This window comes from Hypomesus transpacificus, chromosome 11, assembly GCF_021917145.1.
Source record: "Hypomesus transpacificus isolate Combined female chromosome 11, fHypTra1, whole genome shotgun sequence".
Classification (NCBI taxonomy): domain Eukaryota; kingdom Metazoa; phylum Chordata; class Actinopteri; order Osmeriformes; family Osmeridae; genus Hypomesus; species Hypomesus transpacificus.
In genome coordinates, this window is record NC_061070.1 from 11,914,011 (window position 1) to 11,940,473 (window position 26,463).

The window sequence follows — 26,463 nt, forward strand, 5'->3', positions numbered from 1 at the left end:
TGTCATGTGACTTCAGGCCCTCTCCAGGACAAGCACAAGCAGAATTCTGGTGATAAATCTCTTCTGTACAATGATTTGTTTCACACCAAAATCATGGCTGTTTAAAGTATTAAAATAAAGATGTTCCAATGAACCGTAATCCTTTGTTTCTGTATTCCTGCTGTTATGGAGACTAGGCAACACCTGCTTTCTCTTTAGAATGGAGTGTGTTACTCTAAAGAGATTCCCCTGCTTCTATGGAGAGCATAAAAACGTTTCTATCGAGAATTCAATATATAACAAATTACAGACGAAGGACAAACATGGAGGGAAAGAGAGAGAGAGAGAGAGCGAGAGAGAGAGAGATAAAGAGAGAGAGAGAAAAAGAGAGAGAGAGAAAAAGAGAGAGAGAGAGAAAGAGACATTGCAGAATGAAAACGTTTGACGAAAGGGTCTCTTGCGCAGAATGAAGACTCACAAGGATCGTGAGTGAGGGAGAGAAAAAGACAGAGACCTTGTGGTTGCAAAGTAAGAAGGGGAGAGGAGACGTGTGTAGGAGTTCCATTCAGTGTTTCGACCACTTCTCCACATAAATGTGAGCTTTGCTTATGCTTCAGAGAGCTGTTTTCCTTCATCATTGTCATGTCACTGGAGGTCACCACTTAAGCTTGTAGGCTGGCCTTCCATTTAACATTATGTAGCCTATATCACTCGATTCACACAACCTCTTTGAGATCTTCTTTCTCTTACCCTTTTGGTAATGTGCACGATATGATTTGTCACAGTACATTTTCAGAAAACATGTCAAGGATGACATGTGGACAGTATGTTCAGGCTGGTCAACGGAAATTAAATTGGTTTGAATCGGATATATGCAGTAACACGCGTGTTCTCTTAAATCCCAGATTGACCTCCCTCCCTCCATGTGTGTCTGTTTGCCCTCCTTGCCAACACCACAGCTACTCAACTCCTGTGCCTGCCTGTGATTCGCTGCTGATGGGAAGACCCTGTATTTCTTCCACTCAGGAGTTATTTTTTGTCTCTCTCCATTGGTTTGACTCATCTGAGACTGCAGTGCTGTTGGGATGCATGTGCCGCATAGAGTACTGCTGACTGGACTGTTTTCTAAGACTGGAAACAGAGACTATGCTCTGTCCCCTGCCTTCAAGGATACCAGGTTGACAAATATAAAAATATACATATATTGGTCAGACCCCACAAACAAGTGATCTGGTGATATGTTAATATTTAGTTTCTTTAAGGCTGAAACCTTGGCGTGTTGAAGTTGAATAAAAAAGAAATGAAGGTGAAGATTAATTTATGCATTAATTAACAGTGATTTAATAAAAGAGTCTTTATACTTCTGTAGATACTTTTTTTCCACTGATAACTTATCATAGCTAGATAAGACTGACTAATGATCAGCAGGATTCTGTCATCAGTGTCCTTCTGAGGCCCCCCAGTGTTTGTGATGAGAGTCCATTATTTCTTCAGCTCAATGAGAATCTTCTGGCCCCATCCTTCTGTGAGCTCACTGCAGAGCCCCAGATAGAAGCATGCCTAAGCCGGGGGGGCATGGAGCTGTATGTAAATCAATTTGGAGAGTAACGGCGTGTGGCAATAGAATTATGGCTGTCAACCACAGACCTTTCTATGGCTCTCCCCTTTCTCTCACTCCTCTACACGTCTGTGAAGGCAAGAGACTCTGTTCAATGAAGTTACTCAGATTACAAAGAGCACTGAATAAAGCAGCGCCGAATTGCACTCGAATCGCTCAATGCTCCAGGGGGTTCTCGTAATGGTGAATTATTACATGAGGTGTGGCTTCATGTGTATTAAAATGCTGCACTTTCCTCACATTTACATATAAGCAGAGTGGAAGTAGTCTACAGGAATGTGTACAACTTTTGTTTACAATATGCAACTTTTTAAAATTGCATTACCTTTTCTCCAGAAATCCAGTTAGAGACCTATCGAGTTCCACCTAAAGATATTATGCTCTGCTCTGCTCTGGAGACCCTGGAATTGTCCTGTTTTGGTTTGCGTTTAGTCTGTGTTTGACTCGTCCCAATTATGAAAGCCAACAGCAAGCACTTAAGGAGATGCGTGTGTGTGTGTGCATGTGTGTGTGCTTTTTTGTTTGTTTGACAGATCCTACATCATGGAAAAATATCAAATGTACCAAATTAAAAAAGTGTTACAGTGTTTGGTTGATTATGCCACGGATCATATTTATACATTAGGAGGTCTCTGCTCTGGTCTGCTAAACCTGATAAAGTGTTATTGACAAAAATGTACAAAACACAGGACTTGGTTCGAATATGAATCGCTGGAAAGATGTCGCCAGTGGAGGAGTGTTGGAACACCACAGGAAGATAGATTGTTGTTTAGACCTCCCTTAGATTCCACTTAAATGGCGTCATTCATCACAATTAACCTGTGTGTCTATTAAGGAAGTGCTAATTAAATGTTTGTCCATGCTTAATGAAACACAACACACTCGAAGGCCTATGAAATCAATGTTTATTGATTTCAATTGTTATGAATATGTGTATTAAGCCAGTGAGTGGTACGTATGTACCAGAAATAACAATTGTCTTTGTTTATCCCCATTACACAATATAGCACCTTGGAGTGAAGGAGCTTACAACAGTGAATTAACAACATTGAGTGTAAGCGATATCTCTTCTTGTTTGTGATAACATTAGAAACTGTAAACTGCAAAAGGCTACTACAAATGAGAGAATCAATGCTTTGCATCTGACAGGTCTATTTCTTAGTATGACACCTAAAGGAGTGTTGGAAGGGTAAGGGACCGTGCTGTTAAAGCCTTTTATTCCTTGCTAACGTCAATGACGTGAATTTCGATCAGGCCTTGTGTGGCATGTGTCAGGGCATGGCATAAATACTCCAGAATCCTTCAATAAAGACGTACCCCTCTCGGTTTTTCTCTCTCAAATCAAAGGTGTTTTATGGTCTTCCCATCCAATCTTTGACTCCCCGACCACTTTAGAAACCATACATCTCTCTACTTGAAAGAAAAACATCTCCACAACTGAGCCTTTGGGGTTCATGCTGGGTTTGTGCAGGGGGGGTTCTGGTGACTGTCACGCCGATTCTTACGGGACGAGATCAAAGGCTTTGGGAAGTAGCCTCTTTGAAGTGATCCGCCATCTAAATGTCATTTGATTGGCTACTGGTTCCGCTTGACAAAAAGATGGCCACTGGTGGGTTCTCATTACCGGGGAGTGGGCATAATCAAATTTAGGCGTTTTACAATGTCCAGAAAAAAAACGTCCACCCTCGCTCTCTTTCTTCTGTCAGAGATCTGTTTGCTTTGTGAGGATATTTAAGCCTGAGATCTAACCATCATATTATGCAGCCTCTAGCCCTAACAACAACAACATCAGACATGTCATGATTGATTCTGTTTTCTGAAGAGCATGTGGTCATTCCATTGAAGAAGCCAAGATTCAGATCAGATATTCCATAACTATGCATGCTATTTGCCTTTCTCATTATGTTTTGGACTCGGGAAGGCCCAGTTCCCCAGAGAGCTGTAGGTGTGTAGCCAAGAGGGACATGCAGAGAGGCAGCACGCACACTCAGCTGTAGAGTAGAGAGCCTTTGTTCCATCATCTGTCTTTACCAGAGAGTTGATTACAGGATGATTTGATCATGTTCAACCTACAGCCAACCTCCTAATGCATGTAATGGCACCTTGACATAAGCTATTCATCTTAAGCCAGCTTCCTACCCTAAAATGATTTTTTTAGCCTTTGCAGGGAAGTTGCATTAGGCAAACACAAATCCTATCTGGGCTACAAACATATCCTCTTATGCCATGTAAGGCAAATACCGGCTTTTGGACTTTTGGTCCATCATGCTCGCTGAAGGTCTTCAGTGTAATATGGCATTACATTACATGACATTAACTTCCCAGCTTTTGCTTGGTGGTAAATTTGTAATGGCGACACAGGAATAGCCGTAAAAGACAGACAGTAGTTAAGTCATATGGGAGCATGACAGCAGCAATGGATCTGTTGCTCAGTTCAGTTTTCGGAGGCAAATACTATCCATGGATGCTGAATTTGTGTATGTCTTTACTGTGTAATCTTCCTCAGCTAATCCTGGATATTGGTGAGGGCAGGCAGTGTAGGATGGTAGCATGGTGGGATATCTCCTGCTGTGACTTGGACGCACACTGCATCCCATTTTTTCAATCTTGCTGAGTGATCCATCCCAAATCCTCTCCAGCCATCCCACTTTAACGTGTTTTGATTGAATTAATGACATTTTCAAATGTCATCTTTGCTGGTAAATGGGTCATCGCTTTGGGGATGGTGTTCTTCTCAACCCAGCCTGTTCTGGGACTGTACAGTCGATTGGTTGCTTTAAAAAAAGCTGTGTGTCTTTAGATGTCTCTCCAGAGAGATTCGACATATTAACCTGCTCCATGTAGATACATGTCTGAATGAACTGTAGTTAGGAGGTCGTTTTTTCTTTCATTGGCTTTCTTTCACACACACACACTATCCTTGATTTTTTTCTAGGATCATCCCCTTAGACGTCACTTTGACGGTTCAGCTGTTGAGACGCGCACACATGCATGCACACACATATGCACACGTCGACAGGAACACACACACATTGGAATAATTGCCTTAGCAGGGTATGTCATTCATGGACACAGGGCATTGTTAATTCACTTCCACTACTCCCAGTGAACCGTCTTTGTTGTGCCATTTTCTTCAACATGAATCATTCCAGTGGCCTGCCAAGGAATACAGAAAGCCTGAGAAGAAGAAAAGTGTTTCGTTCCAGACTATTATAAAACAGAGTAGACAATTCTCTTCATTTTGGGTCTGAAAATAACAATTTTCAGATGTCCCTCTTTTTGTTTTTTGTTTTTTTTGTCTGTTTTGCAGGGGTCTGTTCGCAAGCCATTACACTGAGACACATTACCTGGAGGATGGGAGTGCAGTCATCACAGCCCACAACGTCACGGTAGGCAGGGGAACGAGTGCATCTGATATTCATGCTTGAATTGACGTGGTTCTCAGCTTGTCATAACGGATGATTCAGTAAGAACTTCAGCTATCAACTGATGTTTTCAGAATCACATGTCTAGAAGAACAGGACCGGTATCTGGAACAGTGGCATGACAAGCAGACAGACTGTTATTTGACAATGGTGTAGACTGACGGGTGGTGAATTATATCATTCTGTTCTCATCAAGATGATGGAATGGGAATCCATCGGGAGTATTTTGAGCAGGCGACATACGGCTATGATATTATCTTGAATTTACAATGGATGAATTTATTTTACATAATGTCTTGTGCAATTGCATGCTGGAAACAGTCACCTACTGTATAGAAAGGTGTAATAAATGGATCAAAATGGGGGTTCCTTCTAAGTTTCCTTTCACCTCAGTTCTCTCAGAGTTCAGTTGCGCGCACACAGCACCTTTCTTTTCCTTACTTTCCGACAGAAACTGGTGGAACCAAAGTTGAACATTTGGAGCTGGGTGTTTTCCCCTCACTATCTTGTCTCATACCTTTGGTGTCAGCTGCTTTTGGAGACATGCCAGATGGTTTGTCTCGCTATGGAAACAACATTACTCTCTGTGCCTGCTCATCTGCCTTGTGCAGCTGAAGAGGAGAGGTCATCCTACAGTGTTGTAACTAGTAATGCTAATTATAAGATGTCCTAATCTAGCAGAAATGTATATAATTATTATTTAAAATATGTTTTGCCACATGCAGAGCAGGCTATAGTACGGCATGTCAGAATGATGGACTTTCAAAAGTCAGGTAGGATATAAGATGCTGAAGTTGTGTTATGGTGACAGGACCCCTGTCTGAATCTGCTGATATTTGTCTTTCCTTAGAAAAATGTGCCAAGTTGACCTTTTAAAAGCCTATCATTTTCGTATGGAAGGATCCATTCCCAGAAGTAAACCATGTCTTTATAGACTCTGGGTCAACATACAGAACACTTGAATTGTTGCCCAAAAGCAGCAGCACTGTGTCATGAAAGAAATATGAGTTGGTGGTATTAATATAGATGCTATACACAGAACGTTTGCTGAACCCCTGTGTTCATATTTAATGTCACGCTAAAGGCCATTAGCTGGTGACTCAGCAAGAGCCAGCTGGTGTACAAACTTGACACAAACTCTTTCCTATGCAGAGTTGAACCCAAGTCCTTTTCCAAGATTAAAAATACTTGGCTGAGCTTCCTCTGTAAAAGTCTGTTAAGAGCCAGCCTTAGGTATTTCCTCTCATAGTGCAGTATTGACAGAAAGTATATTTGGGACTGAGGAATGGTTGGCTGGTTGCTAAATGACAGTTGATCTTGGAGGGTTTGGTTCAGACTTGAAAGAACACAGTTAGCCATAAAATGTCTGTTTTCTCTCCAAACCAGACACGTCCTTCGCCCCCTCATCCAGACAGACAGTCACTACAGTGTGTCTGTCTCTAGAACTCTAAATGACCTTTTATTCTCTATCTCTCCTCATGTCCATGGTAGACCATAAATAAAAACAACCATCCATGTGTCCAGAATTTAATTTCACAGCCTGATGAAGTACTTAACGACATTTTTGTCCCCAGAGTAATTGCTACTACCACGGGCAGGTGCAGGACCACCCCTACTCTGATGTCACCATCAGCACCTGCTCCGGCCTCCGGTGAGTCACACAACAGGGGCAGTCTTCTCGCAGCCCGGGACCACGTGTTCAAGTGTCCACAGGCATCTCTGGGAGCGGATGCATCTCTTTAGCATGACCTGCAGTGCTTTTACCTACAGCCCTTCACAGCTGGTCAGATGCACAGTCCCTGGAGAGAGAGGGGGTTGCGTCCTCTTCTCTCGCTATGTATCCAGTAATTATCTTCTCTTCTCCTCCACTCTCCCGTAGGCATCTATCTGTAACTAATGGCCACCTGGAAACTATAAAATATCCCGATGGAGTGAGAGCATCAACAAAAAGCTTGTTGATGTACAGTCATCTCCTGCTTAATTGCCCTTAAAACCCGAGCTGTATTATAGCTGGAGAAAATGTTTTGCATGCCTTAAAAGCTTTTAACGAGGCCATAAAAGCTAATGACCAGGAACATTTGGCTGTTATAAATTTGTGATAAAACATTGACCTGGAATAGTAAATACCCCCAAGAAATGATTTTGCTGAAAAAGTCAACAAACTGGAGTTTTGATGAAAGTCTTAAAGCATTCCGTTTTACTAAGGTCATCATCTCATTTTAAGGGCCCTCCTGTTAAATGGATGTCTGAGGAGAAATAGTCATTTAGCCTTATTGCAAAGACAATTTGAAGTTGTGGCCATCACTGTCAGACTGTTTGGCAATTTGACACTACTTGAGTCACGCTGAGGGTGAACTCACATTTAAAACTTAGTTTTCCTAAAATCATCAGTTCCATTCAGTGAATGTATGTGGCAGGCTTGGGGAAACTATTGTAATGTCTTCCTGAAACAGTGTCCCTAACCTTCCTAGGGGCTTAATTGCACTTGAAAACAAAACCTATATCCTGGAACCAGCATTTGAGCCTGACAATGGTACCCACCTCATCTACCGAGGAGAAGACCTCAACCTGTCCCCTGGAACCTGTGGACATGGCTTCAACCTGTCCTCTGTCACCCTTGACAACCACTTGAGGAGCCCATTTCAGTCATTCAGCACCAGGGTAAGGCACCCGGTTGAGTTTTTCACCCTGTCTGTCACCCGCATGAAACAGGACAGTGGTATTGGTCTAAATATTGATTGATGTGGATTGATAAGGATGGGCCTGGGCCTGGAACCTCTAAACTGTTGATGGTTGGACACGGGAATATGAGTGTCTCATCCTGTGGTACAGGTCTGGTCTTGGCCCTAGTCTCTCACCCTGGCTTCACACATCTATCACAGTGCCACAGGACAAGCTGTGCCACTGGCTTCCATGTAGCAGGTGTTCACGTCCATCTGCCACTGTTGTACCTACTTCCTTCTAGCCATTCAGAATAACAGCCTTAGCCTCTGTTAAAACACTCACATCGAGTGACTTGCATCCAGGCCTTTCAAAGTTCCCTATAAAAGGACCAGGGGCCACCTAAATGGAGAGGAGATTGGAAAGAATTGTGTTTGGAGCTTACATGACTCAGGCTTTGTAATGCCACAACATAATTTTGTGTTTATGGCAGAGTGATACCAAACAACAGGTGATAGTGTGACAGGTCTTTTGTAATGATTCATACTATTTAATGACTCATACTATTTACTTGTTGTAAAACATTCTATCAATGTTTTACAACAAGCCAGTTTTTCTGCAAGAAAACTGTGTGTGTGTTGTTTACCAGGCAGGATATGACAGTCAGCCCATGAAAATAATGGTGGGTTAAATTGAGGATGTCAGTCTTCCCTGAGTGCAAACGTTGTTTAAATGGTCACTTTTCTTATTTCTTTATCTATTTCCATGATTATTTGTCTCCTTCCCAGAATCCATCATAACCGGTTTGTCCACCTTCTGTCTATTTCTCTGTTTCTCTTTGTATCACAGCACAAAAGACATGCTCAGAAGGCCACGAAGTACGTGGAGCTGATCATTGTTGCTGACAATAGAGAGGTACGCCCTCCATGTTTATGCCTACATATGATGTTCCATTCTTCACTGATAGAGATTACCACAGTGGAAACAGACAAAGGAAGAAAAGAAGAAGAAAACAGCCCTGACAGGAGGAAAAAAACGAAGCTCCCCGAGGACTTGTAGAATTAGGTCAGTGTGCAACAGCCAATGTGGTCCAGGGCTTCACAGGAAGTTCTGAACCATTCCCCAGTGCCCCAGACAGGAAACAGGAAACCGTGTGTGGATACAGAAGTGGTCTGCCAAGGAGAAAACAGGCTCGCTTTGGGATTTCCTCCCAGCTGCCCTCTGTCCTGGGCTGGAGAGGAAGTGGTCAGGTCTACCACCCAGACCGCAGTATCGAGGCCCGGGGGAGACGGTGTTGTCAGAGACCTTGGGTGTGAATGCAGGTTTAAGCTCAGTGGGGTAAAGACAGAAAGGCTGTCTCATCACGGAACGGGTGTCTGCCAGGAACCCTGGCTCCCTGTTGGCACGACGATGATTTCCCTCCCACATGGAGATGACCCTCATTCCAGATGGATCTCAGCTTGACAGCCTGTCTGGCATACTGTGCTACACATGTCAGAACAACATCACAGTCCACTACAGGAGGCTGTCAGCACAGGAGATTGCGATTCTCACTTCAGCAATCGCTTTTTTCAATTCTTCAATGGAATCTCTTTTGGAAACTTTTGCACCACCTTATTATACACAACAACATACCAAGTGCACCACAGGTTGACTTGAAGGTTGCTTGTGACTTCTGTTGACCCAACATTAGTGACACAAATGTTGTCTGTTTTCAGTTTCAGAAGCAGGGAAAGGACGTGGAGAGAGTGAAACAGAGACTGGCCGAGATAGCCAATTACGTGGATAAGGTACGATCCTCACCCCCGCTCCACACAGCAGTGATAAATCACACGTTTCAAATAGAACAACGGCCGACGGGGGAGATGAATGTGATTCCTGTGTGATATATTAATGTCAGTCTCTCACAACTGCCTAGTCTCGAAAGTCTTATTTTAGGGCTCCAGATGGATGCTGAATAAATAGACAGGTGTCTAGCGTGAAAGGGTAATGGGGTAGAAATTGAATCGTTTCGACATCAAACGATGTGTGTCTCTCCTTCTTGTGACCTTACGGTCTTATTCGTCCCCTAAGTCCCCCATCCACCAGTCTCCTAGCCCCCCCGCACCCTCTCCAGTACGAATGTACCCCACTTCCCCCATATGAACACCCCGCGTCCTTCTCCCCGCTCAGTTCTACCGGGCCCTGAACATCCGTGTGGCGCTGGTTGGCCTGGAGGTGTGGAGCGACTCCGACAAGTGTCCCGTCACCCAGGACCCCTTCACCACGCTGCACGAGTTCCTGGACTGGAGGAAGGGGACACTGCTGCCTCAGAAGCCCCACGACAACGCTCAGCTCATCAGGTAGAGCTCTCCCTGACCGTTAGACCACATTTGCACACCCAGACTCGCACACACACACCTGTCGGAATCTTGTCGCCAAAGCCCCCCTGACGTGCGTCTGTCTTCCTGCCCCAGCGGGGTGTACTTCCAGGGGACCACCATCGGCATGGCCCCCATCATGAGCATGTGCACGGTGGAGCAGTCGGGGGGCATCGTCATGGTGAGTCTGAAGCTGCACCCCCCCTCCCTTCCCTCCTGCTTTTGAGTTGTGGCCAGCATGGACCAGCATGGAGGGGATCCACAGGCCTGACCTTCTCTCTCACTGACAGCGGAGGGGGCTGGTGCTTGGCGTGCACAAGGCTTTGTGAAACTGTGGAAGTGAGACTCAACACAAGGATCTGCACACCTTACCACTTCCAAACCAGGAACGACCCCTCCTCCGTACACTCAGATACACAGTGTTGTGCACACACGGACAGGCATGTACAGCACACACACACACACACACACACCACTCAAGGTCATAGGCAGGCTTGTCATTACTCAACCACCCAGTCTCCCGGCTTGCATAGTGGTTGGACGGCCTTTGGAGGTAAATCAGGTTGCACAGACTTTAAACAATGTTATATTTCCATTTTTATGAAGGTGATGAATGGCTCGTTCCAGGCAGTTAACTGTATATTCTATGCATTTGTAACTAAACACATTTCATATACACAGGAGTAGAGTGAGGTATCATACATTTACATTTACTACCTGGTGGGTGTCGGTCCCCACTAGAACATGTGATATTCATAGTAGGCCAGGCAAGCTCCTTCTCAGGGTCATCCTGGAGCAGTACAGCTCTTAACAGAGAGCTCTGATTTCCTGTAAGAGATCTGGTTCTCCCCTGGTTTTAGCTGCTTGTGTTTTTCCACATGGTCGTCCTTCCTATCCCATCCCATAATGTACACACGGCATTGGCTTGGCCCAGGATGAAACAAGCTGAAACACAGTTATATGAGACCAATCGATCAGATGAACCACTTCTTATACCGTATACCCTTGCTAAGTTATGATCAGCCTCAAATCCCTTCATTTGGTCCACATGCACTCTCAATTTCACAGTTCCAACATGTGGGGGTTCTTAGAAACAAAAACACTTGTGGGCCATTTATTCGTCTGCCGCCGGGGTTAAATCGTTAGGGTAAACAAAGCACGGTCGTTTTCCTTTCGGAGCTGGAACACTCCCAGCTCAAAATGGAAAGGATATCACAGAGACCATAAACGATTTCCACAGGCCAAGCTAACCCTCTCATGTTCTCACCATCACAGCCAGCTCATATCTGCTTAGCTGGGAAGACTCGGGCGTTCCACCATTCTATCCCTAACCCTACTGATTCTGTTATTATTGTGAAGAGGAACCAGGGGGAGATATCCACAGTATGCCCCCCCCCCTCGACTCCCTCCCTCATCCTCACATACGTGCACACACACACACACAGTGATGCAAGGAAGAGGCTTATAACATGACAGAGCAGGGACTGGTTTCCTATCCTGCCAGCAAAACCCCATCATACCCCACCGCTGAGCTCTGTAATCAGGACAGAAAATAGCTAGCTGTGTACATGGGCCCTGACATGGGACCCTGTGGTGCAGATGCAGAGCAAGTGATGTTCTCACGAGTCTCCAGAAAACATCAGAGAGCAGCCCCAGACAGAAGGGACCTCACCACCATTGCAAACCTCAGCTTAGCGGTGCAGCTATAGAAGAGGCAGATCCCCAAGATAAGGATTTCGATCGTCTTCTCTCCTGGGAATACGTGTGTATTTTTGTGTATGGGCAAGGTTGTAGTCGTGCGTATGTTGCGTATGTAGCTGCGTGCGTATGTTTAAGAGCAAACACGCACGCATGTTGGTTAAGTTCTTAAATAATTGATTTCTCCTTTGCTGTAACTCACCTGGAGTAGTTTCTTGGTGTAATGGAGACACAAAGAGAGGGAGAGAGAGAGAGACAGAGAGAGAGAGAGAGAGAGAAAAGAGAGAGAGAGAGAGAGAGAGAGAGAGAGAGAGAGAGAGAGAGAGAGAGAGAGAGAGAGAGAGTGTGTGTGCTTGTGTGTAAATCTAACAGGGGACACGTTTCCATAATTCATGCAGCCTTTGTGTGTGTACATAGCACCCTCTTAGCAGGAAACTGTGAAACACACTGGGCCAATTATGCCTGTCCCTCATCTATAACTCATTTACTCTCTCCATCAATCTTTAGTCATTTTTGGCACCCTTAGGTCGAACTCTTTGAATGTTTTACACTTTGTCTCTATTGTTTTGCTGTGTCTCTGTCTCCACCTCTCTCTCTCTCTTTCTCTCTCTTTCTATCGTCTCTCTGTGTCTGCCTTCCTGTCTGTCTTCTTGTCTCTCTCTCTCACGTTGTGTCTCCACCTCTCTCTCTTCTGCCTCTCTATGTCTGCCTGTCTGTCTGACCCCCTCCATTTCCTTTCCTCTCTCCTTCTCCCCCAACACTCTCTAATTCTCTTTCCTCTCGCCCCATCCCTCCCCCCGTCCGAAATGGACAGCGTGTGTTATCAGCGCTGTCAGAAGCCATCCTGTCCCAGCAGGAGGAGTACGTGCTTCAGCCGGTATCTCTCTCTCGGTCCCTGATGTCCCAGGTGACTGCGGCTGCAGAGAGAATGACAAGAGTGTCTGAAGGGCTTTCCTTCTTCAGGAAACCACAACCTTCTTGCCCCGGCACTCCTCTTTGCGTGTTTAGAATCCATCAGATAATGGACCGTGCTGACCCTGACTTCTCCTCTCTCTCTAGGATCACTCCGAAAATCCACTGGGCGCTGCCGTGACTCTGGCCCACGAGCTTGGGCACAACTTTGGGATGAACCACGACACACCTGAGCGGGGGTGCGGCTGTAGGATGACGGTTGACCGTGGCGGCTGCATTATGACCCCTTCCACAGGGTAAGTGAGGCCAAGTGGGCCGGCCCATAACGAGACAGTTATCCAGGTGTGGAGATGGGTTTTACATCATTGGTTACATCCGAATTCTCAATAATTCACTTCGGAGTCTGGAGGTGAAGAAACGCCCCAAAAAAGTGACAGTTCCATCTATTTTATCTTGTTTGGGGGAAACTTCACAGTTAATCCCCTGCAGTGGTCTGGCTTTGAGATGGAGTTTACAGCGAGAGCAAGGACACCAAGGACAAGTGTTTTATACGGTCCCTCCGCCTCTGTTGGTCCCTGTCTGATCTTCTACTCTACAGCTCTCTGAAACTGTTTAACAATTCCCAAACCAGCCTTTCACTTTACGAGTGTGTAAATGAAGCCCGCTCCTTCCAACTTTTCTGTATAAATTAGCAACTCTTCTCCACCTCGTGCAAGTAGGCCTCTCTGAAAGATTAATCGCCCAAGTGCCGGCGAAGAGAGTCGATCGTTATCACATGTAAACATTTGTCCTCGCGTGTCTCATTGTTTATGTGGTGTGGGCCATGCATCTTTCTGAGGGCGAAGACCGATAATCACACACACACGCACACACACACACACACATAGGCACACGCATACACTCACCCACACACCTAACCCAGGCTGAAGACAGAAGAGCTGTATCTAGTATTCCCTCCCTGTAGCCTGGGACCGCTTGATAACAGCCTAGCCAAGAGTGATGGGCCATGTGACGCTTCCTTAGTCAACAGCAGTCAGATAAGGTGCACCCACGGCGTAATAGGAGATTTCACCCTTGGTCTGATGCCAATTTAGCTTATCTGATGATGAGTCCTGCCACGCAGACTGATTTGTTTGCGACAGATTCCACAGCCCTGCCAGAGTAGGAAAGCAGTCAGAAATGGAGAGAAAAAAAGGCTCTTCCATCCCAGTTAGATATGACAGATGGCGGCCCAAGCAGAGGAGTTTGGTGTCGGTGCAAGGTCTCTGTGTGCAGTTTCCTGTTTGGTACTGTTTTTGAGGGGCACACCACTGATTCTTTGATGGACATGTGTATGTCTGTCCAGCTGTCTGTCTGTCTGTCTTTCTGTCTATCTATCTGATTGTCTGTCTGTGTGTGTGTGTGTGTGTGTGTGTGTGTGTGTGTGTGTGTGTGGGTGTGTGTGTGTGTGTGTGTGAGGGAGGGGATGGGGGGAGCGGCCCGTTGGTCGCAGCTGATTCACAGCCTGTGTCCTCCCCTCCGCCTCTTTCGTCCGCCGGTGTTTTTCCTGGCCTCTGCTCTCGCCGCTGTCACTGGAGCCCAGCCATGACACACAGCGTAACACTCTTCTCAATGATGGGCTCATAAAACAACACGGCGACAGGCTGGAAGCGAACTCGGCCGAAGGAGTTGTTAAGGCATCCATCGAAAGTTCCAGCAGATCTGGAAGGAGGGCGGGAGGGGTTTGGGGAGGTGTGGGGAGGGGAGGGGGGGGGTGCGGGGGGGGGGGGGGGGGGGGAGGGGGGGTGTGGGGGGGTGTGTGAAGGTGGAGGGAGTGGAGTCTTGAGCCCGGTGAGACTAATCTGACCTTTTACTCAAGAAATAGGCCAGCAAAAGACTTGAGTACAAGAGCTGTGCGGTGAGCTCATGCTGTTATTCTCATGCAACATTGATTTGGAGAAGAAGGGAATAAAAATCTCAGGCAAAAAAAAGCACTGTGGCACGAAATGAATGCGTAAGCATCATTCCCCACCTTTGGAGTTTGTGAAGGCTTTTATAATTCATGCAAAAGTAAGCACTCACTGTAGTGTAAATCATCAATTAATGAAGTCTTGTGGTGTCAAATCTTTGAAGAGTTATTTAAGTGTCACTTCAGTGATTCACATATTTATTCTGCTAAAACGAGTCATGATCCCTAAGAGCATCATCAACTGTGGAATTTGTGTAATAACAGTGCATTACGTATCCAATGTAAGCATGTTGAGCAAAGGGAATTGAAGCACAATTATAAAAAGCAACATTACGCCATCGGTTTAGTTTTCTCTGGGAGCAGCAACACTTTCTTTCACAATGCCCTTTTGACTTGGATTGCTCGGATCCATGCGCTCAGTTAGAACTCTGGCTCTGCCTTATATTCTCCAGCATGAGGTGTCTGGTGGGACACAAACTAATGTCCTCAGTTCACTCTTATTTCACTTCTGCTGTACACACACACACACACACACAACCCCACACAGACACACACATGCACAAAAAAGCAAACCCACATACACACAGACAGTCAGTACATTGATGCGGTGTATCCATACGTTTTTCTAAAGTATCCATCTCGGACCTGACTCCACATCATTGCTCATTGACAAGACCAGTCGTTTCAGAAACCAATCTTGAAGCTATTTCCTCCACATGGATTCGATTTCTTTCTGCCCTGGACTAAAGCTACCCACAGTGCTCTGTCACTGCCCCAGCTCTGCTGCGTCTTCTGAGTCCGCAAAACAGAATAAGCTGTCAAACCACTACACAGACAAACAGACAGACAGACAGGCAGTCGAACAGACGGACGGACAGACATACGGACTTCCAGACCGTGGGGCTGGTGGAAGGGCTCTGCGTTGTGTCGGGGGAGGTCTTAAGTCAGACTGACTGATGGTGGGGAGGACAGGGCTGCATCTAAATGACATGATTATCCGTGGCGCTGCCAGCCCTAATCAGGGACAGGGCGCAATGACAGAGATCCACTGAGAGGTGTGGTGGCAGGCCAGACAGGCAGCACTGGCCCCTCTGAGAGAGAGGGAGAGAGAGAGAGAGAGAGAGAGAGAGAGAGAGAGAGAGAGAGAGAGAGAGAGAGAGAGGGAGAGAGGGAGAGAGGGTGGGGGGGGTCAGACTGCTTCGAAAATGTAGATTTGGCAAGCCTAAAGTACCTCAGTCCTTCTATTACGATTCAAGATATTGATACCGAGAAGCGGTCTTTAAGTGTCTTGTAACTGGCTGGGATGAAACCCTTGTCTTCTACGGTACAATGTGTTCTGAGATTAACGGGAGCAGGATTTGTGGAGCAGCAGGTGTTTTGCTGATGGGTAGAGGGGGATGGAGGGTTGTGTTGATTGTGGGCAGACGTGTGGTGCAGTGATGCTGTACCCAGGAGAGTCGTAGCTCGGTCTTTAGCACAGCCTCACCAGCCTCACATCTGCTGAATGGGCAGAAACGGTCCATTTCCTCTGTTTCTTTACCCCTCAGATGGGAGTTTTGGAAAGGCCTCCTCTCCTCTGTCCTTCAGTCTCCCGCCCCGCCCGAACCCCACCCTGGCCCCGCCCCGCCTAACCCCACCTAATCCTGCCTTGTCACTACCTGTCCTGTTCTGTTCCTTCCACCCATCCTCTCCCCTCTCCTCACTTTCACCTCTACGCCTCCTCCTCCATCTGCAATGTCATTCTCGAACTCAGACCCCCCCACCTCCCCCCACCCACCCAGCTTCCTGTTTGACATCATCAGACTGACACCAGTCTTCCGGGGGGGTCCCCACACGTGGCTACAGAAGTAGCCCGCTCTAGTCACGGCTCGCCAGAGGGTGATGTTCCAGATATCACAACCACCCCCTACCCACCACCACCACCCCCCCGTGAGGCAGACCGTTGGCAGGAGGGCAGATGGTCCCAGACCTGCCGTGTCACGAGCCAGAGAAGAGGTTCCAGAGAGCAGCTGCAGAATCTTCGTCTTTGCCCTTTCCCCACTCCCTTGCAACCTAATGAAAATGCAAATGACGACGTCTCTGTGATTTCTCATAGGTCAGACTGGCTAACTAAAGAGCAGATCAGATCCTATCAATTTGCTCTTTTCCCTCAGTGGGAGCTGACATTGAACTCCTGTTAGTTAGAAGCCTGCCTGTCATCCTCGCAGCCCCCGAGGACTACAAAAGGCACCGTCTGTTATTGCACACGGCTCTAAGTAAGATATGACACCTTTCATCTCCGGTGGTATCAAGTCAGTGATCAGAATTTGAATCAGGTTATGCTCTCTTACAGAGCTTCGCCTGAATCCATATTTGCTTGGTGAATCCCATATCTCCCTTTCATGCATCCTGTCAGTCAGCCAGTGCAGTGTGATAGAATTTGGTTCAAATTCTCTGTGACCATTATGCGGCTGACGCCCCAACACCTTCTGCTCCTAATTAGATCTGCGTTGCATGGCTGCACATGGTGAAAACACGGGGTTTGAGCTAATATTACGCAGTGGAGCCTGTACTGTAGTTCCAATTTAGTGTTGTTTCCTGGACGGCGAAGGGTGGCACGTGTCTTCAGCTGTGATAACAGTCATTGGTGTGTGGGTGTGTGGGTGTGGATGTGTATCCACATTCCAGGGCTGTATTAAAGGCCTAAGCGAGCAGACCAGTCCAAGCAGACCAGCTCTGGTTACACAGCTGGGGAGAGGCTGGCTAGTCTCTGACCGAGCCCTGCAGATTAGGCTGTTTACCAATGGAGCTTAACCTGCTCGCTCTCTCTCTCTCTCTCTCTCTCTCTCTCTCTCTCTCTCTCACTCTCTCTAACACACACACACACAGTCTCTCATTATCTCTCATTCTCTCTCTCATTCTTTATCTCTGTTTTGCGGAATGTCTCTGCCCGGCTCTGTTCCGTTATCAGTGCCGGCCATGATATTGACAGCGGGCTCTGCTGTGCTCTGCTGTGTGGCTTGATGTTGCTGTGCTGTAGTCTGCCTGCCGTCTCCGTAGCTCCTCTGACAAGGCTCCAGGGCCTCAGTTGAGGCTGCGTGTGGTCAGGGAGTAAACAGCTGATTGTAAACCAGGGCTAGTGAATTAGAGAAGCAAACAGGTTTGGCGCAGTGAGGCGGTGATTACACCACAGGTTGCGAATAGAGAACACTCGATACCCACTGAGGTGATGGGTGATGGAAGATTCAGGTGGGTTTTTCTCAGAAGTCGATGTTCAGACTGTGTGTTTTTCCTGGTATGGTGAGGAAAACATGTTTTCCCGACTGGGTTTTGTTCTGTTGCGTGTAGGAGACTCACTAATGAATGATCTGACAGTACTTTTTCTAATGTAACGGCTGCCAAATATAATCTCCATACCCAAACTGGCACACACAAACACCTCCAACACAGACACATTACATACACTCACAAGCACGCACACACACACAGGCACTCACACTAGTCCGAGGTGAAGCATTGCAGATCTCTTTCTATCCCATTCCAAATGGGATAAACCTACTCTGTGAAACGAAGCGTTCGACAAATCCTTTCAGGGTAACATCATGGCTTACATACCAGCTCTCTGCCGATTGGCACGTCCACCAACCTCCGCCCCATGTAGTGCCAAGACTCACAGAACATGCCTTGCTTACCCAGATCCTGGCAGTATGCTGCATTTGTGTCTAAAGGTTTTCAACCCCTATTCCGGCAGTTTCCTTCAACTCCTCGCATATTCCCCTGTTCTCATCAGTCTTCCAGCTCCATTGTATCCTCAATCTTTGCTTCTACAGATGGCTACATACCATAAACAGCCGCAGAAGTGTGTGTGTGTGTGTCCAACCACCACCATGCTCCCTCCCCCCAACTCTCGATCCTCCATAACCTCACTCTGAGAGAGACCAGGCTTACCCTCTCAAATCCTTTCCCTCTCTGCCAATCTCCTGGGCCACCATTCATTCTCTCTGGATCATGTGCCTGCCTGAGCATAGGTTATCCCGCCCGCTGTCATGCATAGCATTACTGTACAAAGTCTGCGCAGTGTGCAGAGTGAGAATGGCAATGGGGCAACTGTCAGTCAGGCGAGGAAAACCTTCCTGAAGACAGTGCATGCTAATGGGAAATGTGCAACAAGAAACTGAAGTGTGAGGGAGTGTTGATCAGGCCTTTGGGGGTGGATATTCCAGGATCACAACGAGGAAACATGTATGAGGATTTGGAGGAGATCACTTTTGTTCCTGGAAAAGTCAAGATTGGATACCAATTGTATTTCGTTTCAACAACCTTTTTATTCACTTTTGTTTACACTCACATTTGCACACACACACAAACACACACACACACACACCAACACACACAACACACACACACACACACCTCCCTTGTGGCCCTGTCAGTTGCCCAGTGTGGGCCATGATTACCCAAGCTCTTCTTTTTAAGATATGTCTTTGTGTATTTGTATAAGCAGTGGAGAAATATGTATGAAATGAGGGGTTTGCCGGCCAAGCAGACGTATTTGTTGGATAGCTTTCATTTTGTTGGTTCGGTAGTTTGTGCCCCTTTGTGAGTTGGAAACCGTGTCAAATTAGAGTGCATCTGATGTTTGCTAGACCGTTAAATATGTTCACAGGCAGAGTGAATGAGCAAGACTCTGACGCTTTCCAGTCAGAGCTGTCTGGCTTTGCCTGTGAGTTCCCAGCTTGTTTGGCTTTCCCTTGAACCAAGTTTACTCTTCAAAGTACATGCTCGGCTCAGTGACATGATTCATGTAGTGACAATGATTCTGCTCTTTTCTGACCTTCACGGTTTGGGCCTGTGCCTTTTAGATAGTCAGACAGCAGAACCCTGACCATGAGGGGCTGAGGGCCATGCTCAATGGGTTGGTCAGGACTGTGACCACTGCCGCCAGTGTGGATCAACATTCATCTCTGTCTCTGTCTCCATTTCTGTCTCCATCTCTGTCTCTCTCTCTCTCTCTCTACCTCGTCTCTCTATATCTCTTATTCTCTCTCCCTCTTACACTCTCTCTCTCTTTCTTTCTCTCTTTCTTTCTCTCTCTCTCTCTCTCTCTCTCTCTCTCTCTCTCTCTCTCTCTCTCTCTCTCTCTCTCTCTCTCTCTCTCTCTCTATCACTCTCTCTCTCTTTCTTTCTCTCTCTTTCTTTCTCTCTCTCTATCTCTCTCTCTCTCTCTCTCTCTCTCTCTCTCTCTCTCTCTCTCTCTCTCTCCAACTAACCCTCCCTCTCTCCATCTCCCTCAGGTACCCTTTCCCCACGGTGTTCAGCACCTGCAGTAAGAAGGACCTGGCAGCCAGTCTGGAGAAGGGCGTGGGCATGTGCCTGTACAACATGCCCGAGGTCAAGGTGCTCTACGGGGGGCAGAAGTGTGGCAACGGCTACGTGGAGGAGGGAGAGGAGTGTGACTGTGGAGAGCTGGAGGTAACACACGCACACGCTGACATCATGGGGCCAACTGTGAACAGGACCGACTGTCAATTGTATATATTAACATAATAAGGAAACAGGGCAACAAAGAACGCTGCGAGGAATGACTGTTAAATAGCTCAACATTTTACATTGTCCCCCCAAACCACAACCAGTCTCTCTAAATGGTTCCCATGACACAGACATTGTTATTTTGAAACAAACGTGTTGAAAGTGAGGTGAAACAAGATCCCCCCCATTTCTAAATCCCCACAAGAGACCCTCAACATGGAGCTTTGTTTACAGGCGCCTTCCTCTCTCAACCCCTACACGCCGCCACAGTGATGTCACTTCCTTTTCACAGGCTCATTAATCAAACGCAGTGTCCAAATGTGTGACAGATGAAACTAACAGTGGCGTAATCGGGACGAGGCCGGCGAAAGAGAGAGAGGCTGTGCCAGCCAAACGACGTAGCCCGCTCCGACACATCCAGCACACAGCTTTGGGAATTGAGCACACAGCTACATGCTAGGGAGCAGGTACCTCAGGCACAGCACTAAGCCTCGCAGCCAAGGCAGGATATAGTTGTGCATAAAAGAACAAAGCAGGGCGGAACTCCTCACGAAGCGATTCTACATGAGTGTTCAAGCTAGGAAACAACGGCTCAGCAGAGCCGAGGAGCAGAAGCTACCCCTGGGTTGTATTCATTTGTGTTTCCATTAAACAAGGCCATAGTCAAGCAGGTTATGAACCTGATAAGGGTGGCTGCGCCGTGCCTTTAGGATGACAAAGTATTTCAGGCCATATGCCATCAAAGGGAGTGTTTTTTGATGAAGATACATTTGACATTTGGATAGTTTGTGTTGAAGTGTTCTGGCACTCTCTTCTTTCTTCCCACACCCAGATCACTCTCTCTCTGGATACTTCTTTCCTTCAGACTTGGCTGCTTCCTTGTGGTATTCAGTGAGTAAGCGGATAATCAAACAAACAAACTGTATGGCTTACTTTGGAGTCAGCTCTCTGCAAACACGTTGATTTGATTGGGCCCGTAATGTTCTGAACAGTAATGATTAGCATAAGGTCCTTCGCTTCAATTAGGGAGAAATTCTAATCAGGATAAAACCACTGGCCGTGAGTAGTATGATTCAAATTGGCAGTCCACCATTCCATCACCCTCTGTACCCCTCTCCACCTAGTGATGTCACCCCATAGCTCTGGTGTGATTGGCTGGCTTCCCATTTGGACCGGGAGATGAAAGCTTTCCCTCCACTCTTACAAACAATAGGATGGCGCGAGGCCACAGGAGAGAAGAGAGGCCAGGCCCGTAAACCTTCCCCCAAAGGAGTTGAAGGAGGACGAGGGGAGTAGGAGGAGGGGGAGGAGGAGGTGAAGGGGGAGTTTGGATGGGGATGGGGAGGAGGAGAGGCCAGCAAATTAGCCTCCAGTCCTCCATCAATACCTCAGTGACAGCCCCAGGGGCCTAGTTGAGAGGAGGTGAGAGACGAGAGAGAAGGAGTTGCCGTTGTGGCGTTGTGGTCATGAGAAGACTGTTTAAACATTTTAAGGAAAACTTTCACCCCTCTGTACTCTTTCAATCATACCCCGTATTCCCCTTCTTTCACAACCTTTTCTCTTCGGTCGGTTTCCTTCTCTCTCCCACCAGACCCGAGTTTCTCAACTTCCACTTTCTCTATCCTCTCTCTCTTCCCCCACCAGCTCTGTTCTCTACATTTTTTAACACTGTTCCTCTGCATTGTTCAGGCGTTATACACCCCCTACTAATCTTTCATCACCACACAAGTAAATAACCTCGACCACCACCTCACGCTGCTCCAGTTGACATGCATCTCAACCACATCGTCCTCTACCCACCTCTTTGCCCACAGCAAGGGACAACCCATCAAAACTCTCTGGTCTTAACATCAGACTTCATGTCCACAGAATCCTCTAATCCAAAACACAGAAGCTTGAGGGGGGTGCTGAGTACACGTTTGTACTCAAGAATGAAGTCCCCCACTGCTGGTTCAATATTATTGTGTCTCAGAGGTTCAAAGGCCTGCGCTATGGGGTCTCCAGGGCCGTCAAGCAGGGGAATTCCCCACAGGAAGTACACTGCGCTGACCTGGAAGGCTGAGGTGACACGGCCAAAACAGAGCCTGTGGCTAACCATGTCCTTGTGTGTTGGTGTGTGTGTGTGTGTAATCAGGAATGTTTGAACCCCTGCTGCAACGCCACCACATGCACTCTGAAGGGAGATGCGGTGTGTGCCCATGGACAGTGCTGTGAAGACTGCATGGTAAGATTGCTATTCAACTCACTCCTACCTCCATTTGCTATTTTATGACTGTCTCAGTCTCTCCTCTCTCACCATCCATCTCTTGCGGTCTATCTCTTGTCTCATGCTTTCTCTCTCGCGTGCTCACTCTCCATTTGTCTCTCGTTGTCTGTTCCTTGCAGTTTGTCTTCTTTTTTTCTTTCTTTCTTTCTTTCTTTCTTTCTTTCTTTCTTTCTTTCTTTCACTTGCTCTACTTTACAGACATCATTCCCTTCTTCCTTTCTGCTCGGCCTCTCTTCATCTCTCTCCTCTTCCCTCGCCGTTGACTTGACAATCAGCATGGAAATGAGATTCTCTCCGCTCCACTGACTACTGTTCCACTGGCACGCCACACTGTATGGCCATGGATGAAGACACCCAGTGCCGAGAGATTCTTAATCCAGTAAATGTGCAGTAGAAAGCAGAGGAGCTATGGAGAGGTGCTCAACCTGCTCGAAACAAATCTGCCTGTCCTGAGTGGGAGACATGGGAGAATGAGTCGCCGCTTTAGTAGGAACGTGTCCTTGGCGAGTTCAGGTCCTTTAAGGTTGCTTTTGATCATATTTTTGGTCATACGGCTTCTCTGTGGGTTTTGCTCTGTTTAAATGGCTTTGCGTCTGCCACAGCCGTGATCCCATCCTTTGACATGGTGATCAAAACACACGCATCAGATGTACAGTGGATCCTTTCTTTGAAAACAAATTCACTTGAGCGAGAGGAGATGAAGCAGCCCGACAGTGTGGTGTTTTTTCCCCCCAACGTTTTTAATCATGTTCTTTTTTTCCTCGTGCTGTTTCATTTCAAAAAGCTGCTGCAACGTTCTGTCAGTTGCATCAGGCTGTAATCCCATGCTGCGAAACATCAATAAGATGCAAGGCTTCTGATTTGATGTATGTTTGTCTATGTGTTTGCGTTTGCGTGTGTATGTGTGTGTGTGCCTGCGTATGTGTAGCTCAAGCCTGCTGGCACGCCCTGCAGAGAATCCAGTAACTCCTGTGACCTGCCAGAGTTCTGCACTGGTGCCAACCCCCACTGCCCGGCCAACGTTTACCTCCACGACGGCCACGCCTGCCTCAGCGTGGACGGATACTGCTACAATGGCATCTGCCAGACCCACGAGCAACAGTGCATCACACTGTGGGGACCAGGTCAGTAAAGCGCCCCTCGATGGACTGGAGGAATGTGACAGGCCATTGCATTGAGCACTCTAATGCAGTCTGGCCTCTCTTTTTTCTCCTTCTTCTTCTTCTCTCTCTTGACCTCTCTCTTCCTTGTGTTGCTCTCTATTTCACTCGGTTTCACTCCCTGTTCTGCAGGAGCCAAGCCCGCCCCAGGGATCTGCTTCGAGAGGGTCAACTCTGCAGGAGACCCATATGGGAATTGTGGGAAGGACTCCAAAGGCACCTTCGCCAAGTGTGAGGCGCGGTAAGCCTCTGGAGCCGCCCCGGTGCCTGTCTGGTGCCTTTGTCTTCCAAAACAAAACAGCAGAAATCGAAAACCAACAAAGGAAACAACAACGTCCATCTCAATTAGCATTATCAACGGTGTCATCTACAATCCACATTTGAAAGTGACAAATAGCCTTGAAATTACAATTAACAGAGGGGTGGGAGGGGGGATATATTTAGAAGATAGCAAACTAATTAGAGTTTGAAGTATTCATAGGGCACTTTATGGTATTCATGTCTTCTAATTGTTCTTGGAACTCCCCTGGGTGAAAGCTCTTATCAAGCATTGCTAATTGATGTAATTTCTATAATTACTAGAGGACTCATGGAGGCTTTATAATGGACGCATGATGACTGTCTGGCAGCCTTTCATCTCTGGTTACAATTACATACCCTTTTTCACACTTGTCATAGACTGTTGGTGTGAAAACAAACACTTTTAGTTCTTTGATCAAGTGCTGTGGGTCTTGTTTTGAAACAAAGTGTGTGTGTGTGTGTGCGTGACCTCATCTTTTTTAAACAGGGACGCTAAGTGTGGCAAGATACAATGCCAGGACGGGGCCAACCGACCTGTGATTGGCACCAATGCCGTTTCCATAGAGACAAACATCCCTCTTCAGGAAGGGGGGCGTATCTTGTGTCGGGGGACCCATGTCTACCTGGGTGATGACATGCCCGATCCTGGACTGGTGCTGGCTGGTACCAAGTGTGGCCAGGGCATGGTGAGAGGCCTGGCACTCTGACCGTGTTAGAGAGAGATTACAAGATAGACTCGTGAACACTAGGGACTGCAGCCCCCGATAGTGGAGAGACGTGTTGACTGGAAGCCGTGTTCCTGAAGCTTAGACCTAATACGTAGTGACGTGTCGTTACACTTGACAAATGCCTGTACGATAACATGTTTCTCTCCCTTTCACTGTCTCTCCCTTTCACTCTCTGCCCCCTTATCGCTCTCTTGCCCCTTCTCTCTCTCTCTCACTCTCTCTCTGTCGCTCTCTCTCTCTCCCCCTCTCCCTAGATGTGTCTGAACCGTCAGTGCCAGAACGTCAGTGTGTTCGGGGTGCACCAGTGTTCAGGGAAGTGCAGTGGACGAGGGGTGAGTCGAGCCACAAGGCGTTCTGTGGAATGAACCCAACTTTGTACTGCTCCAGCACAACACCTCCACATGTTCAAACTGTCCAGTACAGCTCAGCACCCCACCCGTGTGAATTATAGCAGGTACTCCCATGCTGTACAATCAATCTTCATTGCCCCGGGGAGGTTAAATCAATCCAGTTTAATGGTGTCATTTATGTTCTACTTAAAGTGTCGTCCATCATCTCCTGGCATGAGGGAGGCAGGGCATGCTGTCCTACGACTGTGCATGGGTATGGAGGATAACAACCGCAGCCAAAATGTTCACCTCTGTTTCAGTTCCCATTAATAATGCACAGAGAAGTGCTTTAATGTTTTATTTACTTTGATGTCGAACTCCATAAACAAAGCACCCAGGCACACAGGGCAAGATTGACTCACCAATGCCGTCATCTTCACCAGCGAAACATAAAATCGAAGTTGGAGACATTTCCATAGTTTAACCTTTGCTTGAAAGTTACAGTTTACTCTGCGACTGTAACTCCACCTATAAATCAATCTTATCTGAAACCATGTCTTGAATAAATGAAGAGTGAGAATAATTTTTGCTCCTGTTAGGGCAAGTTGTTTGGTGTGTGACTTGTAACTTTTAACAAGCTTTTAATACAAATGTTAACTTGGTTAACTTGTTTCTCAAATGTTACTCAATGGAAATCACTTCGCCATCAATCTGCCCTGTATGGGCACCTGCAGGATGTCCAGTACTTGTCCTTAGGTTCAATCAGTACCACTCCCTGCCTAGCCCCTACCGGCCCAGGGCTGTTCAACCGTTACCCCCCTCCAACCCCCCCCAAACAGGGAGTGCCTGTGGCTCAGAGGCAGTGACTGTGGAGGGCTGTTCCCAGCGACAGGCTAGATCTGCTCTGGATCAGCCCAGGCCCCAGAGCTCCCTCAGGCTGACAGCTGGCCTCCATTACCCCCCCCTGGGCTGGGGAACCCTGCTCTCCTCCCCCGCCTCAGGGATGGGCTCCCCCCCCCCACACACACACATATTTTAACCATCATGACTGACGCTGCACAGCCCCTATGTCACCCCCCCCCCCTTCTTCTCCTCAATACCACATGAAAACCAACAGCACTGTGTGTGTTCTCTATTTGGAGAAGTGAGCCAATTATTTAAGAAGTGGGCTGGGAACGTATATTCATTTCATTAGGGGGATGGAACCCCTATATTCTGGCATCGCCAGACGAATTTGCAAATAGAGTCTGAGTCTGTAGAGTCTGGAATTTTTGATTTCATTTTGTATTTCCAAGGGGCGCAGACCGAAATGCCTCTGGACGCAATTGTATTGGAGTGAACAGATACAATCAATCAGAGAAACCAAACATCATCTTTCTGATTTACAAAAATGCTTCAAGGGCATTCTCTCTACACTCATCGCATCAATCATATCAGATACACTGATGTGATTGGCTCATCACTGTTCAGGCTGGGGTGGAAATCTGTCTGAACAGGGAGATGGCCAGGCCCGTCTGCCAGAGAAAATGAACCACAAGCTCCCAGATTCATCTGGTTCTCAGTCTGGAAGC

The 26,463-nt window shown here is 47.1% G+C and overlaps 1 protein-coding gene across 2 annotated transcripts in view; it reads left to right on the plus strand.

Annotated features, from left to right (window-relative positions):
• LOC124473607 (disintegrin and metalloproteinase domain-containing protein 12-like) overlaps positions 1-26,463 on the plus strand; it is a 53,809-nt gene that overhangs the window by 21,609 nt on the left and 5,737 nt on the right. For both annotated transcript variants that reach the window (XM_047029212.1, XM_047029213.1), the window contains exons 4-17: positions 4,908-4,986; positions 6,597-6,673; positions 7,494-7,683; positions 8,533-8,598; positions 9,402-9,473; positions 9,856-10,025; positions 10,140-10,224; positions 12,801-12,949; positions 19,875-20,052; positions 22,244-22,333; positions 23,304-23,499; positions 23,668-23,776; positions 24,323-24,521; positions 24,818-24,895. In XM_047029212.1, coding sequence (XP_046885168.1) covers positions 4,908-4,986; positions 6,597-6,673; positions 7,494-7,683; positions 8,533-8,598; positions 9,402-9,473; positions 9,856-10,025; positions 10,140-10,224; positions 12,801-12,949; positions 19,875-20,052; positions 22,244-22,333; positions 23,304-23,499; positions 23,668-23,776; positions 24,323-24,521; positions 24,818-24,895 — 1,738 coding nt within the window. The remainder of the gene's footprint in view (positions 1-4,907; positions 4,987-6,596; positions 6,674-7,493; positions 7,684-8,532; positions 8,599-9,401; positions 9,474-9,855; positions 10,026-10,139; positions 10,225-12,800; positions 12,950-19,874; positions 20,053-22,243; positions 22,334-23,303; positions 23,500-23,667; positions 23,777-24,322; positions 24,522-24,817; positions 24,896-26,463) is intronic.